This window comes from Grammomys surdaster, unplaced genomic scaffold (genome assembly GCF_004785775.1).
Source record: "Grammomys surdaster isolate TR1022 unplaced genomic scaffold, NIH_TR_1.0 124525, whole genome shotgun sequence".
Lineage (NCBI taxonomy): Eukaryota > Metazoa > Chordata > Mammalia > Rodentia > Muridae > Grammomys > Grammomys surdaster.
In genome coordinates, this window is record NW_021619512.1 from 182926 (window position 1) to 197408 (window position 14483).

At 39.2% G+C, this 14483-nt stretch overlaps 1 protein-coding gene across 1 annotated transcript; it reads left to right on the forward strand.

Moving 5' to 3' along the window:
• The first annotated feature begins 12256 nt into the window (after window positions 1–12256).
• LOC114636568 (olfactory receptor 10J1-like) lies at window positions 12257–13235 on the forward strand. Its single transcript, XM_028784644.1, has one exon. It carries the CDS (start codon window positions 12281–12283, stop codon window positions 13211–13213), a length of 933 nt encoding a protein of 310 aa, XP_028640477.1. The 5' UTR covers window positions 12257–12280; the 3' UTR covers window positions 13214–13235.
• The last annotated feature ends 1248 nt before the right edge of the window (window positions 13236–14483 follow it).

Sequence of the window (14483 nt, forward strand, 5' to 3'; positions counted from 1 at the left end):
GGATCACATACAGTAACAACTTTACCATGAATTTAGAGTCGTTTAAAACCATTAATATTGTATCATGGAAAACTAAAAAACTAATTCACAAAGGCCTACTTTACTATAGTTATTTACTAACCACCCACCCACAGACTCATGAATGGGTCCAAACAGATATCATGACCCATAGACCCAAAGGAATGCAGGTCTATGACCAAGACAATTGGGATTATGTACTATACATGCCCCTCTCATGGGACATGTGGCCTAACACCACAGATACACAACTCAGACTGTTATATAGCAGAACAATAACCAGGAACCACACAGAATACCCCTTATATAGCATTCACTATAAGCAAGGTCTTGCAATCCCACCAAAAGGTACACCAGGAGCAGTCTACACACCCATGATAGTGCCAGACTTAACAACCCAAGCTAAGGTAATCCTAACATCCAGAATCAGGCTAATAGATTTAGAAATAGATCTTAACAGCCTTATTCCACCTAAAGAATATGGATGTAAAATAACAGCAACAGAACAAGCAGAGTTAGCATACTCATCTCCTGTTAGAATTGGCAGGAAACCCTTACAAATAGGAATGTTACTTGGAGGAATAATGGCAGGTGCCATCCTAGGGGGGATTTTGGGAGGCATCTCAGCTGCAATGTTAGAACCAATTAAGGCTGAAATTAACAATATACAACAGGTTAATCACAAATCAGCCCAAGCAATGTCAGTGACAAGCAGCGCCATTGACGCATTACACATACTAACCTCCCAGATGCAACTAGAACTCAACAGTTTAAAAGACTCTTTCAAACATGCTACAAAGGTGATGTAACACACACAATTTGAATCCCATAACAACTTCCTATGCAATCAATATAGAGTACATTTGTCACAGGTACAATCAGAAATCACTCACTTATTGTCCACATGCATAGGACACAGAGAACCAGAATTTCAATCACTCCTGAATCCCCAAAAGGACTCAGACTGTGAGTCAGGCCTCTGCCATTTCCATTTATTACAAATATACACAGATAACGCATTACAGGCATACCACTCTAGACCCCTACTGCAAAGATGGTCCATAAGAAGACTCCCTTCCACGAATGGGAACACAAATGGGTAACACCCATTGATCAATTTCTATGGACATCAGTAGATGATATACCAGCATTTATACCAATGTCTGATTGCATGGAAATGGGAATATATATATATATATATATGTATACATATATATATATATATCCACACAAAGCAACATCTAAGATAGAACAGACCAGATTGACTACTACCATGCTTTATGAGACAGTCACATCTCTGGGGGACTATAACTTTTTAATATGTTCAAACTCTCCCCAGAATGGAACATGTAAAAACCTTAATACCACATCCAGAACTTGGGAAACCTTCATAATACCAGTAGCAGAAGGATGTTGGATAATACACAACTGTAGCATGCTTCAAATACTAAACCAAACTCTAGTCACCAGTCTATCTATTGAACATCATCATACAATGGCTGGAGACAGTAATTGGGATGACACAGTGGACATGGATGCTTACAATAGATTCAAGGAAGACATGAACAAATTAGACAGCATTATAGAACATAATGAAAAACAATTTAAAGGCATTCACAACACAATTACCAAAGCAGAAGCTGACCTATCACATTCACAAACAGGTTTATATAACCTAGTAGATATCTTAAGAACTAATACCTACATCCATAAAGACTGGGATAAAAAACTTAAAGAATGTTCTTTATGGCATTATTTAGCAAGACTGAGCCAATTTGACCTAACATGCACCCCAATATATAATTGGTGGCAATAGATAAAACAAACAGTGTGGCTAATAATCTACATATTGATAGACTATGTTACCTTTAAGGTCATCATGTGCATAAAACCTCTTTTCCAGTATGCCAGGAAGAACACCACCAAAACATTATGGCATCCCCTCTGGCAGAAAATTTGATTTTCTGCAGAGTGGGGAAATTTAAAAAGCACTTAGAGCACTATGGATCAAACATTGGTGACCCTTAGAAGATATTTTTGCAAGAATGGGCATAATCCCCTGTGGAGAGTCGCATAGTGTTGCGCCCTTAAAATGGCGCCAGTCTCCACCTTCTGCCACCTGTTGGAGGGTGCTCTTAGGAGTAAACAACTCCTTATTTGGCTGTGGCTGGTGATCTGGCTTGTCTCTGTGTGTGTGGGCCTATCTGCTGTTGCCACGTGACAGACGGGGGTAGGCTAGTCCTAGAGTACTTAAGCCTGGGAGACGCTCCCCCTGGGGTCAGAAGATTGTTTAAGGTTCCTGAGTAAACTGCTTGGAGAAGAGCTGTGTTACGTCTTCCTTGCTAGACAAGGGTGGGCGTGACAACTGGTGGCCCATACTGGGATCCGAAGCTCAGAACTTCAAGCAGTCAGGGTGGTACACCGGTAAGTTCCCAGGTTACGTTGGGACAAGGGAAGGCCCTCAGTAAAAGAGACAATAAAGTTCCCAGGTCAGTGGGACAAGGTAAAGTTCCCAGGTAAGTTGGATAAGGGAAAGTTCCCGAGGTGAGTTGCAACAATAAAGTCCGCGGCCATTTTACTCTTCTCTGCAGACAAAGAAAGAGCGGACAAGTTTACATTATTGCAAACCGAAAGTGAAAGGCACAGTGTGTTGAAAGTATAGTTATGGGCGCATCTTAGTCGCACCCAATTTTTTTGGCTCTTCAGGAGCTGCTGTTATCTAAAAATTTGAAGCTTAAGAAAAACACCCTTGAAAGGTTTTTAGGTGAGTGCGATATCATTGCTCCTTGGTTCACAGTTTCTGGTAATTTAACTATCACTTGTTGGGATAAATTGGGAAAGGATCTAGATTTTGCATGGGGTCAGGGAACACTCAAGTCAGGGGTCAGACCTGTGTGGAAACTTATCAGGAAATATTTGGAGGATCAGAGGTGCTGCAAGGCAGTAGAGGAGGGACAGACTGCCCTAGAAATGCTGAAAGAGGAGCACTCAGTTAAGTCGAGCGGGAAGGAAGATTCTGACACAGACTGGTCAGATACTGATGAGGAGCTTCAAGCTCTGATTGAAAAGGTAGAGTTAAGGAAAGATAATTTAAATACCTTAAATGATTTTCAGAAATTGTTAGGGGATATTAATTGGGTCAGGTGTTATTTAAGGTTACCAAATTATAAATTGAAACCATTATATAATATTTTGGTAGGAGATTCGGCCTTAGATTCCCCTAGGAAATTAACAGAGGATGCAAAAAAAAAAAGCCTTGCAGAAAGTTGAAGAAAGATTACAGAGTGCCTTTTTAAAAAGTTGGGGTGAAAGTCAATCCATTAGGTTATGTATTTTTCCCACTTATAGTCAGCCCACAGAACTCTTGTGACAGGATGGTCCGTTGTTATGGATCTATCCTAGGGTGTCTCCAAGTAAATCCATTGAGCACTATCCTTCTGCTGTGGCTACGTTAGCCCTAACTGACATTCAACAGTGCTTACAATTCTTTGGAGTAGCTCCAAGAACCATTGTGGTACCCTATTCTAGTCAACAAGTTAGGGTTTTGTGCGACACCATTGATGATTGGGTTATTCTCCAATGTAGATTTAATGGATTAATTGATAATCATTATCCTAAACATCCCCTAGTATCCTTTTTTAAAGAACATCCCATGATTTTTCCAAAGGTTACCTCTGCTGTTCCTTTGAAGGGAGCACCCAGTGTGTTTACTGATGGTTCTAAAACAGGCTGTGGGGCCTATATGGTAGGTGAGAAAGAGCCAGTGTTGTGTCAGTTTCAACCTGGTTCCCCTCAAATTGTTGAACTGAAAATTGTTATTGAAGTGTTTAAAAACTCTCAATTTGCCTTCAATTTGACTCCAGATTCCATTTATGTGGTTAATACAGTTAAAATATTAGAAATAGCAGGTCCCTTAAAGATTAGTAGTACCATATGTGCCTTGTTGAAAGATTTACAAAACTTGATTTGGCAAAGAAAAGAATGCTTTTATATGTGTACATATTCGTACACATACGGGTTTGTCTGGGCCGTTAAGTAAAGGAAATGATGTGGTTGATCAATACACTCGTAAGGAATTTATTTTCCTGAGTTCATCCTTAGAACAAACAAGACAGTTTCATCAAACTTTTCATGTTAATGCTAAGATGTTACAAATGAAATTCCACCTCTCTAGAGCAGATGCTCGACAGGTGGTTTTAGATTGTCCACAATGTATTATGCATCATCATCCCCCTAGTGTGGGAGTAAATCCCCGGGGATTGTTGCCACTTAAGATCTGACAAATGGATGTTACCCATATTTCAGAATTTAGAACACTTAAATATGTTCATGTGTCAGTAGATACCTACTCAGACATAATCCATGCTACGCCCTTAAGTGGTGAGAAGGCACATAATGTCATCGACCATTGCCTGTAAACATGGGCCTCCTGGGGAAAACCCCAACAGTTAAAAACAGATAATGGACCAACCTACACAACTCAGACTTTTGCCTCATTTTGTAAACAAATGGAGGTACAACTTTCCCATAGATTACCTTATAATCCTCAGGGACAAGGAATTGTAGAGCAAACTCATCACACCTTAAAAAAATGTTTACAAAAACAAAAGGGGGTAATAGGCCAAGGCCATACCCCTAAAGAGAGGTTATCTCTTGCCCTTTTTACTCTTAATTTTTTAAATTTGGATGTTCATGGCCGCTCGACAGCGGACAGACATCATGACTTACATGGTCCATCTAAGGGCATGGTGAAATGGAGGGATATCCTGACGGGCTCCTGGCAAGGGCCTGATCCTGTGCTGACATAGGCATGAGGTTCTGTTTGTGCTTTTCCTCAGGACCATCAAGATCCAGTGTGGGTGCCCGAGCACCTGGTGTGGAAGGTTCACCATGAAGACCCTCCTGAGGCTCGAGATGATGATGGTGACAGTGACACCAGGGTTAGAGATTGAGGGAGCCAGAGGCATCTAGAGAACCCCTGCTTCATGACATCTTCCTCTTGACCAAGTGGGCGGGTTTGGGTTCCTTGGCTATACTCATGGTATTAGCCTCCTTTGTCTGCCTGTGGATTATTTGTAAGATCAGAGCTACACAGCACCGGAACACAGCCTTGATTGTTCAAACCTTTGTAGCCTTTGAGGCCGGACAGTCCCCCCAAACTTGGCTGGCAGCCATCAAGCCTTGAGTCATCACGTTCAGGTTGCGAGGCTAGATACTGCATTTGAGGTATGCTGTCAGCTGCGAGCAGCCTCAAGGAGAACAAGTCTGATAGATGCGGGTTAGTACCGTCCTTTTCCCCAATTTATCCAATTTCTCCCGCCCCAGAAAAAATCGGTACTAGATGGGTCTGACACTGCCTGGGTAGAGATACCTTGGAAGGGCTAGTACAATGTCCTTTTCTCTCCTTCTGAGATCAGACCTCTACTCTCACCTGTTTCATACAAAAACAAAAAGGGGGAACTGTGGAGAGCTGCATAGTGCTGCGCCCTTAAGATGGCGCCAGTCTCCGCCTTCCGCCACCTGTTGGCGGGTGCTCTTAGGAGTAAACAACTCCTTATTTGGCTGTGGCTGGTGATCTGGCTTGTCTCCGTGTGTGTGTGTGGGGGGGGGGCCTATCTGCTGGCGCCACGTGACAGATGGGGGTAGGCTAGTCCTAGAGTACTTAAGCCTGGGAGATGCTCCCCCCCCCCCCCGGGGTCAGAAGATTGTTCAAGGTTCCTGAGTAAACTGCTTGGAGAAGAGCTCTTGTGTTACATCTTCCTTGCTAGACAAAGGTGGGCGCGACAATCTCCATTGCTTTAGGAGGAACTTGCCATTTCTGCAAACACAGGTAGACCACCTTTTATCTCTCACCCAAACAATCTGATCCATTGGCAGAGGTCATAAACCACATACTACACCATGAAAATCACAACAGACGTACGAGAGTAAATAAACACTCATTTGACCATTTATGTAACTTGCTCAGTAGCATGATTAGTTGCTACTTAACCAAGGGCAACTACCCCCATTATGAGCTATGCAAAACAATGATAAGACACAACATTTGGAAAGCAGTGCATCTCCTAGATGGAGATTTGCACTGCACTATGAATTACCTAGATAAAACACACTTACCCAAAAGCTTAGAATCATTTGCTAGCAGAGCACTGGTTAGACTGTTTACCTATGATTTACTGTTTGAATTTGCAGCATATTTAGATTGGTACCTAGCTTGGAGAACATACAAAATAGCCAAAAAAAAAAAAACCCAATAATATACCAGTACATCCCATAGGTTGTATGAAGAGAGACTATGCAGTAATGGATATGATGGATGGAAATTATCAAAGAGCCTTGCATCAAAATCATGTAAATCCCCCAATTTCGGTTCCTGAGTGATACCTTTCATGTTGTCATCATTTCAGGTATCAGGGGATGGAATGTAAGGAGCAGACCCTTAACAGGACTGACTCCATTTTGTAATAGGAAAACAACAAGTTTTGAAGTGAAGTTGTTTTGAGGTGCTGTGATAACCAGAAGTTGTTTTGAAACCTCATATTTGTGCACAAAAATAAGTTGTTATGAATAAGTATGATAACCAGCTGTAATGTAGTCAGAGCCCAGTGATAACCAGACACAAATGGTTATCTGCCATGCACGCCAGCAGTGACACCAAATCAAGCATAAAAGAGGAGCCCAACAGGAGCACATTATCACACACTGGTAGCCATGACTGCCTATGTGATCCTCCAAAAAGCCTCCTCTACACTCGATTATTAAAGAGATAGCTGAGAGACCTAAGCCCCCAACTTCATGGTCAAGCACCCTATGAGGTCAAATTGGCAATTCAATTAGCTGGAAGCCACAGCCCAGGACTCCAGACCTGTAACCAAAACCATCATAAGGACTCAGGTCATATAACCCATGAATGCATGATGTATTTATTGCTACGCTTATTTCTTTGGTAGTTAGCAATTTGTTATTTGTGTTCATTGTGCTGATATTGATAGAGGCAATGCATAAGTAATGTGGCAATACCTTGTGGTAGTGATAGCCTTAGCATTGGTAATAATATATTGTTTGCTGTGTATTATCAAAGAGCAATTGAATGTCAAACCCTCTGTCTCTGGCGTACTCTTTTCCCTTTCGTGGAGATGATAATCTCGTGGTCATTCCAGCATAAAATCCCTGAGTAGAGGGGAATCTGTTGCTCCTCTCCCAGCCGGGATACTAAAACCCTACTGCTACCTGCTTGCAACACCACCAAAACGTTGCCATAGCATTTTATTTCCCAGAAGTACCCAGAATAAGCCAAAGGGAACAAAGGAAAAGGTTTAAGACTGACTCCTGTCTCAAAAAATTGGATAAAATTCTCAGAGAACTAATAATTTTTAACCATTTCTGTTTAATTGTTTTCTGCTATTATTATTTTGTATCAGAAATTTATTCAATTTATTTTAATATTGTTCCCATTCCTCTAATTCTTCAAAAAATTTTTTTTGTTTTATTTTTGTTTGTTTGCTTGTTTGTATTTGGAGAAAGCACATGTTTCTTTATTAATAATATATAATAATTATAATATAATAAAATTAATAATATATAGTAATATATAATAGTATATAATATAAGTATTATAATAAAAGTAAATTTCTGTTAATAAAAAAATAGACTTCTGTCTTATCCCAGTGTGGGTGATATTTTTTTTTTAAATGGCTGTAAACATGAGGCGTTTATTAGTGAGACTTAAGGAAAGCAACTGTAGGCTAAAACTGAGACAGACAAGCCTTGGCCTCCAGTAATCCAGTGTAGCTACCAGATCTTATTTATTTGAATATATGTTAAGAAATGAGCTTCTTTCTAATACAGACAAATTAGCATTTAGGGACTTCTTTCAAGCTTATCAGTATTAATTGGTGTACTTCCTTAAAACTCAATGCAGAATCAGTTTCTGAAACTTGGACAATTCTCTAGTTAGTAAACAAATGAAAGCATTTCCTCTAGCAGTCACAGAACTTCTTAATGAAGCTCCTGAGACTGGGTGTTCCATCCTTTTGTCTCTTAGGAGCCCTGAGGAATTCTCCAAAGGAAAGATCCCCAGGAGATGGAGTAAAGAGATTCATAAGTTAATAGAGAAAATAAACTAACAAAGCTCCTGAAATTTGCAACCTAAAAGACCATATTTCTTTTTTCTTCTACTTTAAGGCCAAAGAAGTCAACTCCCCACATCAGTGGGGACAACAATAATTAACTTTTTACTTTTGATACAGGAGAGCTGAATTTTCTTCATTTTATTAGTCTTAACTTCCATTATAAATACCTCTTGGATGTGGGTTTTGTTGACTTGTGTCTGTTTTTAGACTCAGCCGGTTCCAGAATGTTGTAAAGATTTCTTCCAGAATGCACTTCCTCTTTTTGGTTCCCATTGTCAAGGTCAGACACAGTGACAAATGTGAATGAAATACCAAGTGTGTTTTTCAAATGTTTGCTATTTTTTTCTCTACAGTTTTCAGTATGTAGTCGCCTCTATAGACTCCCCTGTTCATTGATGCTATGTGTTATCAGGCTCCTTTGCTCTGGCAATAGACTGAAGAACATAAAACCTATTGGGGGCATGAAAATAGTCACCATTATGTGAAATACTCTCATATTAGACATAGAAAGTGGAATGATGTGGCAGGTGGTAATTAGCAAGGAAATAGATATTGAGACAGTGGAAAGTAATGTTTTCCAGCTATTAAAGACAAAAAATGGAATTGATGCTAATAATGAAATAGTATACATCTCTGGAAATTAAAGAATGAGATAAATTGTACTGTTTCGAGAAGCATTCAAGACATACACTCCAGTGGAAGGCGATAGACAAGAACTGTTATGTATAGTCTAATTATGTTGTGTAAAATTGAAATGGCGTAGAACTGTGTAAGATTATATACAAAAATAAAATCCCAGAGAGAAAGAAACAAGTGGAAGGAAAGAAACTAAGGAAGAAAAAGAGGAAGGATAATCATGATTATCTACAGACCAGAGTATATGGAACAGAAAGCTAACTTTTCAGTTTGCACTTCCCCACCACACAGGAACATTTGCAATTTAAAAGTGTAGTTTTATTTTTCTAGACACACATAGTCCTTTCTTTATAAAAAGGCCTACTAACTTATAAAATAATACATTTCTAATCATTGAAAGCACTGAAGCAGAATTTGGGGTACTATATATGAAGAATATATATGCTGTGCTTTGAAAATTACCTTCTAACTTTAGAGTCCAGTGATTCAGTAATATTTGATAATCTAAAACTTCCAAATATATTTTTTCTTTTTTAAATTCTGGCTTCCAATAAGGAAGTCTTGGTGGATGGAATGAGTGGGATTAGCTGCTTGCTCAGAATTGGATTTTCTGTCTAGGAAGGAACTTATTTCTGTGGAAGAATTTCTTTTAAAAAAAAAATGTAGGAGCTGGGGGTGAGATTTTCCTCCACCCCCCAAAAAATTGGAACAGAAATTTACATAAAATGTTGCTTCTTTGATGGTTAGGACAGCACAGAAGGAAGCTGGGATGCTGCATTGGCTGTTGTGATCCAGCTGCCCCTATGTGGAGTCATCTGTTCCTTCCACCATGAGGAGCCGCGGTTTTCCTGATTAGGAAGAATTAAGGAAACACAAGAATTCATATGCTCCATGTGGTCTTTCTAGAACCTAGCTTATTTTGATTTCCCAGTTACAAAACAAACAAATAAACAACCAAAAAACACACAAAAAATCCCAAGCTTTTACTTTGCCTAAAAACTTATGATGAGTCCTGGTTATACAGGGACAATTAAGGGGCAGTCCATTAGACACTCTCCAAAGGAAATAAATATTATTTGGGTTTTTTCCATATCTCTATATTATCAAACTGTTTTGCACTGTTTTTCAAAATCTTCAGTTACAAATTCCAAATTCTTCTTCCATCAGCTCCTCGCATCCCACTGTAGTAAGAGCAACAAAGATATTTAGTTCATTGTAAGTTTTTTATTTAATTCTAGTTTGGTTCTTTAACACCTATGATGAGCATCGTGCTGCTTCAGTCTCCCCCATCACTGCTCAGGAAGTTATCTTTACTAATCCAGACTATAGACTGACTTCCCTCTGACTTCCTGCTCAAAGACTCTAACTCACTGAGGCGCTGTGCCTTCTTCTCTGAGGTAAGATCACTCACCTGTTCTCATTTGTCTTTCTTGGGCTGCTCTGCCATCAGATGATATATTTTGACTGGGAAGAAATATTTAGTAATTTTAGTTTTAGATTTCTAAAAGAATAATTAAGTGTAAAAGTCTGGATTATAAGAGGTCATTAAAAATGTAAAGTTGGAGATTTTGAGTAGATTTTCTTCATTTTAATGTTATTTATGTTGTTGAATGTTTGCTTCCTTTTCTGTAAAAAAAATATCTTTTACTTTAATTTTTAAATCAAAGTATAATTACATCATTTCCTCCCTTTCCTTTTCCTCTTCCAAACCTCTCCATATCTTCCTCGTTTCAACTTTCAAATTCATGTCCTCCTTTTTTTATCAGTTAGCATTGTTTCCTACACATGCATAAATGCTGCTGAGCCTCCTTAGTGTTACGTGTGTGTATATACTTTACTTTTTCATTTTCATTCATTTTTGTTTTGTAAGTTGGAGTCTGTGATATTCCAATCCATCAAACTCCCCATATCTGCTCTCTTAACTGTGAACTGACCACATGGTTCCCATCAGATGCATATGTCAATTATTTTAATTATCAATTATCAATTAACTATTAATTCACATTGTTTCTGGCCTTGATTATCATAATAAAAATAATTGTTAGTTCTTTGTACATACATTTTGACACACATTTCTGACAGTTTACTAAAAATACATAATCAGAGGTGGAAATATTAATTCAAGGAAAGTTTGTATAGGTTATCACTAACCTGCTAATACTTCCTCAGCTTTTTAGGTTCTAAAATTTTTCTAGTTTTCCAAACTATTTCTGGGTTTTCCATATCTTTACAATGCAATTTCATTCCTAGAGAAAGATACATATTTTGTTCCAATGAAAATGAGAAATCATCTTATTTCTCATATATGTTGTGGCCATTGATACATCCTGGGTAGTTGTAATGTAGAACAAACCACCCTAGTTTTAGAAGGAAATGATTGCATTAATTTGAGCAAATCATGTAGACTTTGGTGTCATAATTTTCATTCTGCTAGATGAGAGGTACAAATAAACTAATATATAGGGTGTGATAATGTTGAATAACATATGGAAAAAAACTTAAAATGCTACAAGGGACTGCTTATCATTACTCAATTAGTTTTGAACATAAGCGACTTTTGATTCTAAATTATCCCTCAGTGAAAGAACAGAAGTTAAAATATTGGTTTCCCCGCAGCTATGGAAAAGATAGATTACTCTAGTGAGACCAGGTACCTGTGAAATTTATATGTAATCACAAGCTGGAAATGGCATGATGATGCACACAATCCAGGAAAATAAGTTGCTGGGCAACAAGAAGCTTGATTGACAGGTTACATTTAATACTGAAAAGAATTTCTGAGGAAAAGGAGGCGTATGTCAATATTGAAGAAAGAGGGCAATATTCTTTGTTTTAAAAAATGTAATAGGGAGCCGGGCGGTGGTGGCGCACACCTTTAATCCCAGCACTTGGGAGGCAGAGGCAGGTGGATTTCTGAGTTCGAGGCCAGCCTGGTCTACAGAGTGAGTTCCAGGACAGCCAGGACTATACAGAGAAACCCTGTCTCGAAAAACAAACAAACAAACAAAAAAATGTAATAGGGGACAGTCAGGCTTGCAGATGCTGAATGATCTGTGGAAACGTGTTCATGAAGCAGACAAGTACATGAGCGAGTGCAGACATTTGTAAGATGCTGGGGAAGCCTGCAGTTTTTTTTTTTTTTTACAACACAGTCCTTTATGAAGACAATAAAAAAAATAATCTGTTTTAAACAAATTCTAGGCAACAAGTTTTGAAACTATGCCCTAAGTAAATATATATGCCTTTCAAATTTAATTATGTCTTGTCTGTTTTTCTTGACTACTTCCCTCTCCTACTTAAAGACCACCTACTTTTGAGTATTAAATCATTTCTTGATTGTGTCTATCTTTGACTACTAGATGGACATCTGTCCTTGCTAACTATATCTACCCAGAGACAGAACCATTATCAATTCTTACTAAGCATCACCTACTTAAAGTGGGCACTAATGTATTCTAACTGATTGACTCAAACCTGTCATTTCTGTCTGGAAGATGATGAGAAGAAACTACACAGTGGTAAGTGAGTTTGTTTTCCAAGGTTTCTCCAGTTTTCAGGAATACAAGTTTACTCTCTTTATGGTATTTCTGACCTTGTACCTGCTAACCCTGACTGGCAATACCATTATTATGATAATTATCTGTATTGATCATCACCTTCATACTCCCATGTACTTCTTTCTTAGTATGCTTTCCACTTCAGAGACAGTGTACACATTGGTCATTATACCAAGGATGCTCACCAGCCTTGTGGGTTCAAGCCAATCCATTTCATTGGCTGGCTGTGCTACCCAGATGTTCTTTTTTATCACTCTGGCCATCAACAACTGTTTTCTGCTTACAGCAATGGGCTATGACCGCTATGTTGCTATCTGCAACCCCTTGAGGTACACAATTATAATGAACAAGAGAGTGTGTGCCCAGCTAGTATGGGGATCCTGTAGCATTGGGCTGCTTGTGGCCATAATTCAAATTGCATCTGTGTTCAGGGCACCTTTCTGTAACAGAGAAGTAGCCCACTATTTCTGTGACATTCATCCAGTTATGAAACTGTCCTGTGCTGATACCACTCTACATGACATTGTTACCTTTATCATCAGCTCACTGGTTATTGTGGTACCCATGGGCTTGGTTTTCATCTCTTACATTCTCATCATCTCTACCATCCTCAAGATTGCCTCTGCTGAGGGATGGAAGAAGGCCTTTGCCACCTGTGCCTCCCACCTCACTGTGGTCATTATCCACTATGGCTGTGCCTCCATTGCCTACCTCAAGCCCAAATCAGAGAACACCAGGGATCAAGACCAGCTGATCTCAGTAACTTACACTGTGTTTACTCCTCTTCTTAACCCTGTGGTATATACCTTGAGAAACAAAGAAGTCAAGGATGCCATTTACCGTGCTATTGGGAAAAAACCTCTTGCCTAGGATAGTTGGCAGTTTGGCACGTAGTGGATTCCCTTTATTTAACTGTAGTTTCAATTAATAATAGTCAATTATGGTCTGAAAATATAAATAGAATATTTATTTTTGAAACATTTTGTTTGTTTGTTTGTTTGTTTGTTTAATGTATGAGTGCTCTATCTGCATGTACACCTATGTGCTAGAAAAGGGCATCAGATCCCATTATAAATGGTTGTGAGCCACCATGTGGTTGCTGGGGATTGAACTCAGGACCACTAGAAGAGCAATCAGTGCTCGTAGCTTCTGAGCCATCTCTCCAGTCCTACAATAGTTGTAATACAAACAATTCTTTAGTTTAAAATTATTTATCTTTATACAGGATGTAATCTAGTACAACCCTGATCCATTTTACTTGGAACATGAGCCATTCCTTCCTCCACTGTACCAATATTGTACATGCTACCCACTGATACTGTATTGTATCAGTATCTTGAGAACAAAATGCAGACAACACATAACAATTAATCACCATATATTATGATTGTCTTATTGTGTCTTACAGTTTTTGTCTTATCATGTGTGTATGTATGTGTGTATGCATGTTTGAATGTATGTGGATATATGTGAGCATTATCATATGTGGGGTGTGTGTGTGTGTGTTTAAGGTTATAAAGTTGATATTAGGAATCTTCCTTGGTAGCTCTTCTACATTATTTTTTTAAGGTGTGGTCTCTCCACCAAGCTCAGAGCTTATAAATACAGCAAGTCTTTTTAGCCAGATTTGCTCTGGTTATTCCCTGTGTCCACCACCTGAAGATGGAATTATAGGTAGGCTGCCATCTCCGCCTGATCTTCACAGAGGTCCTGGGGATTGTTACTTGTGCGGCGCGCGTGTAGTCGTCTTGCCGGCAAGAACACACGCACACACACACACACACCAGAATCCTTCCGTATGAACACGTTTATTCCCAAAAACCAAAATGGTGGAAGAAGACGAAGGAGACTTGGGAAGGCACTGCTTATAAACCCTAGAGCGGTGTATTCACCTCTGATTGGCTGCTTACTCATTGCGCGCCAAATGCCGTGGGATGGGCTTTAACTTTGGCGGGCTTTTACCATGGCACATGCGCAATTTACTTGTTTACTAGGAAGAATTATGGCTGACAGCGCCACCTAGCGATGGCGGACTTTGTCAGCACCCGCCGCGGCTCCCAACATCTGCCCCTTTTTTGTTTTAAAAACAGAGGGTGGTAGAGGTCCCTGGGAAGGTTACGTAACTCCCATATTTGGGGGT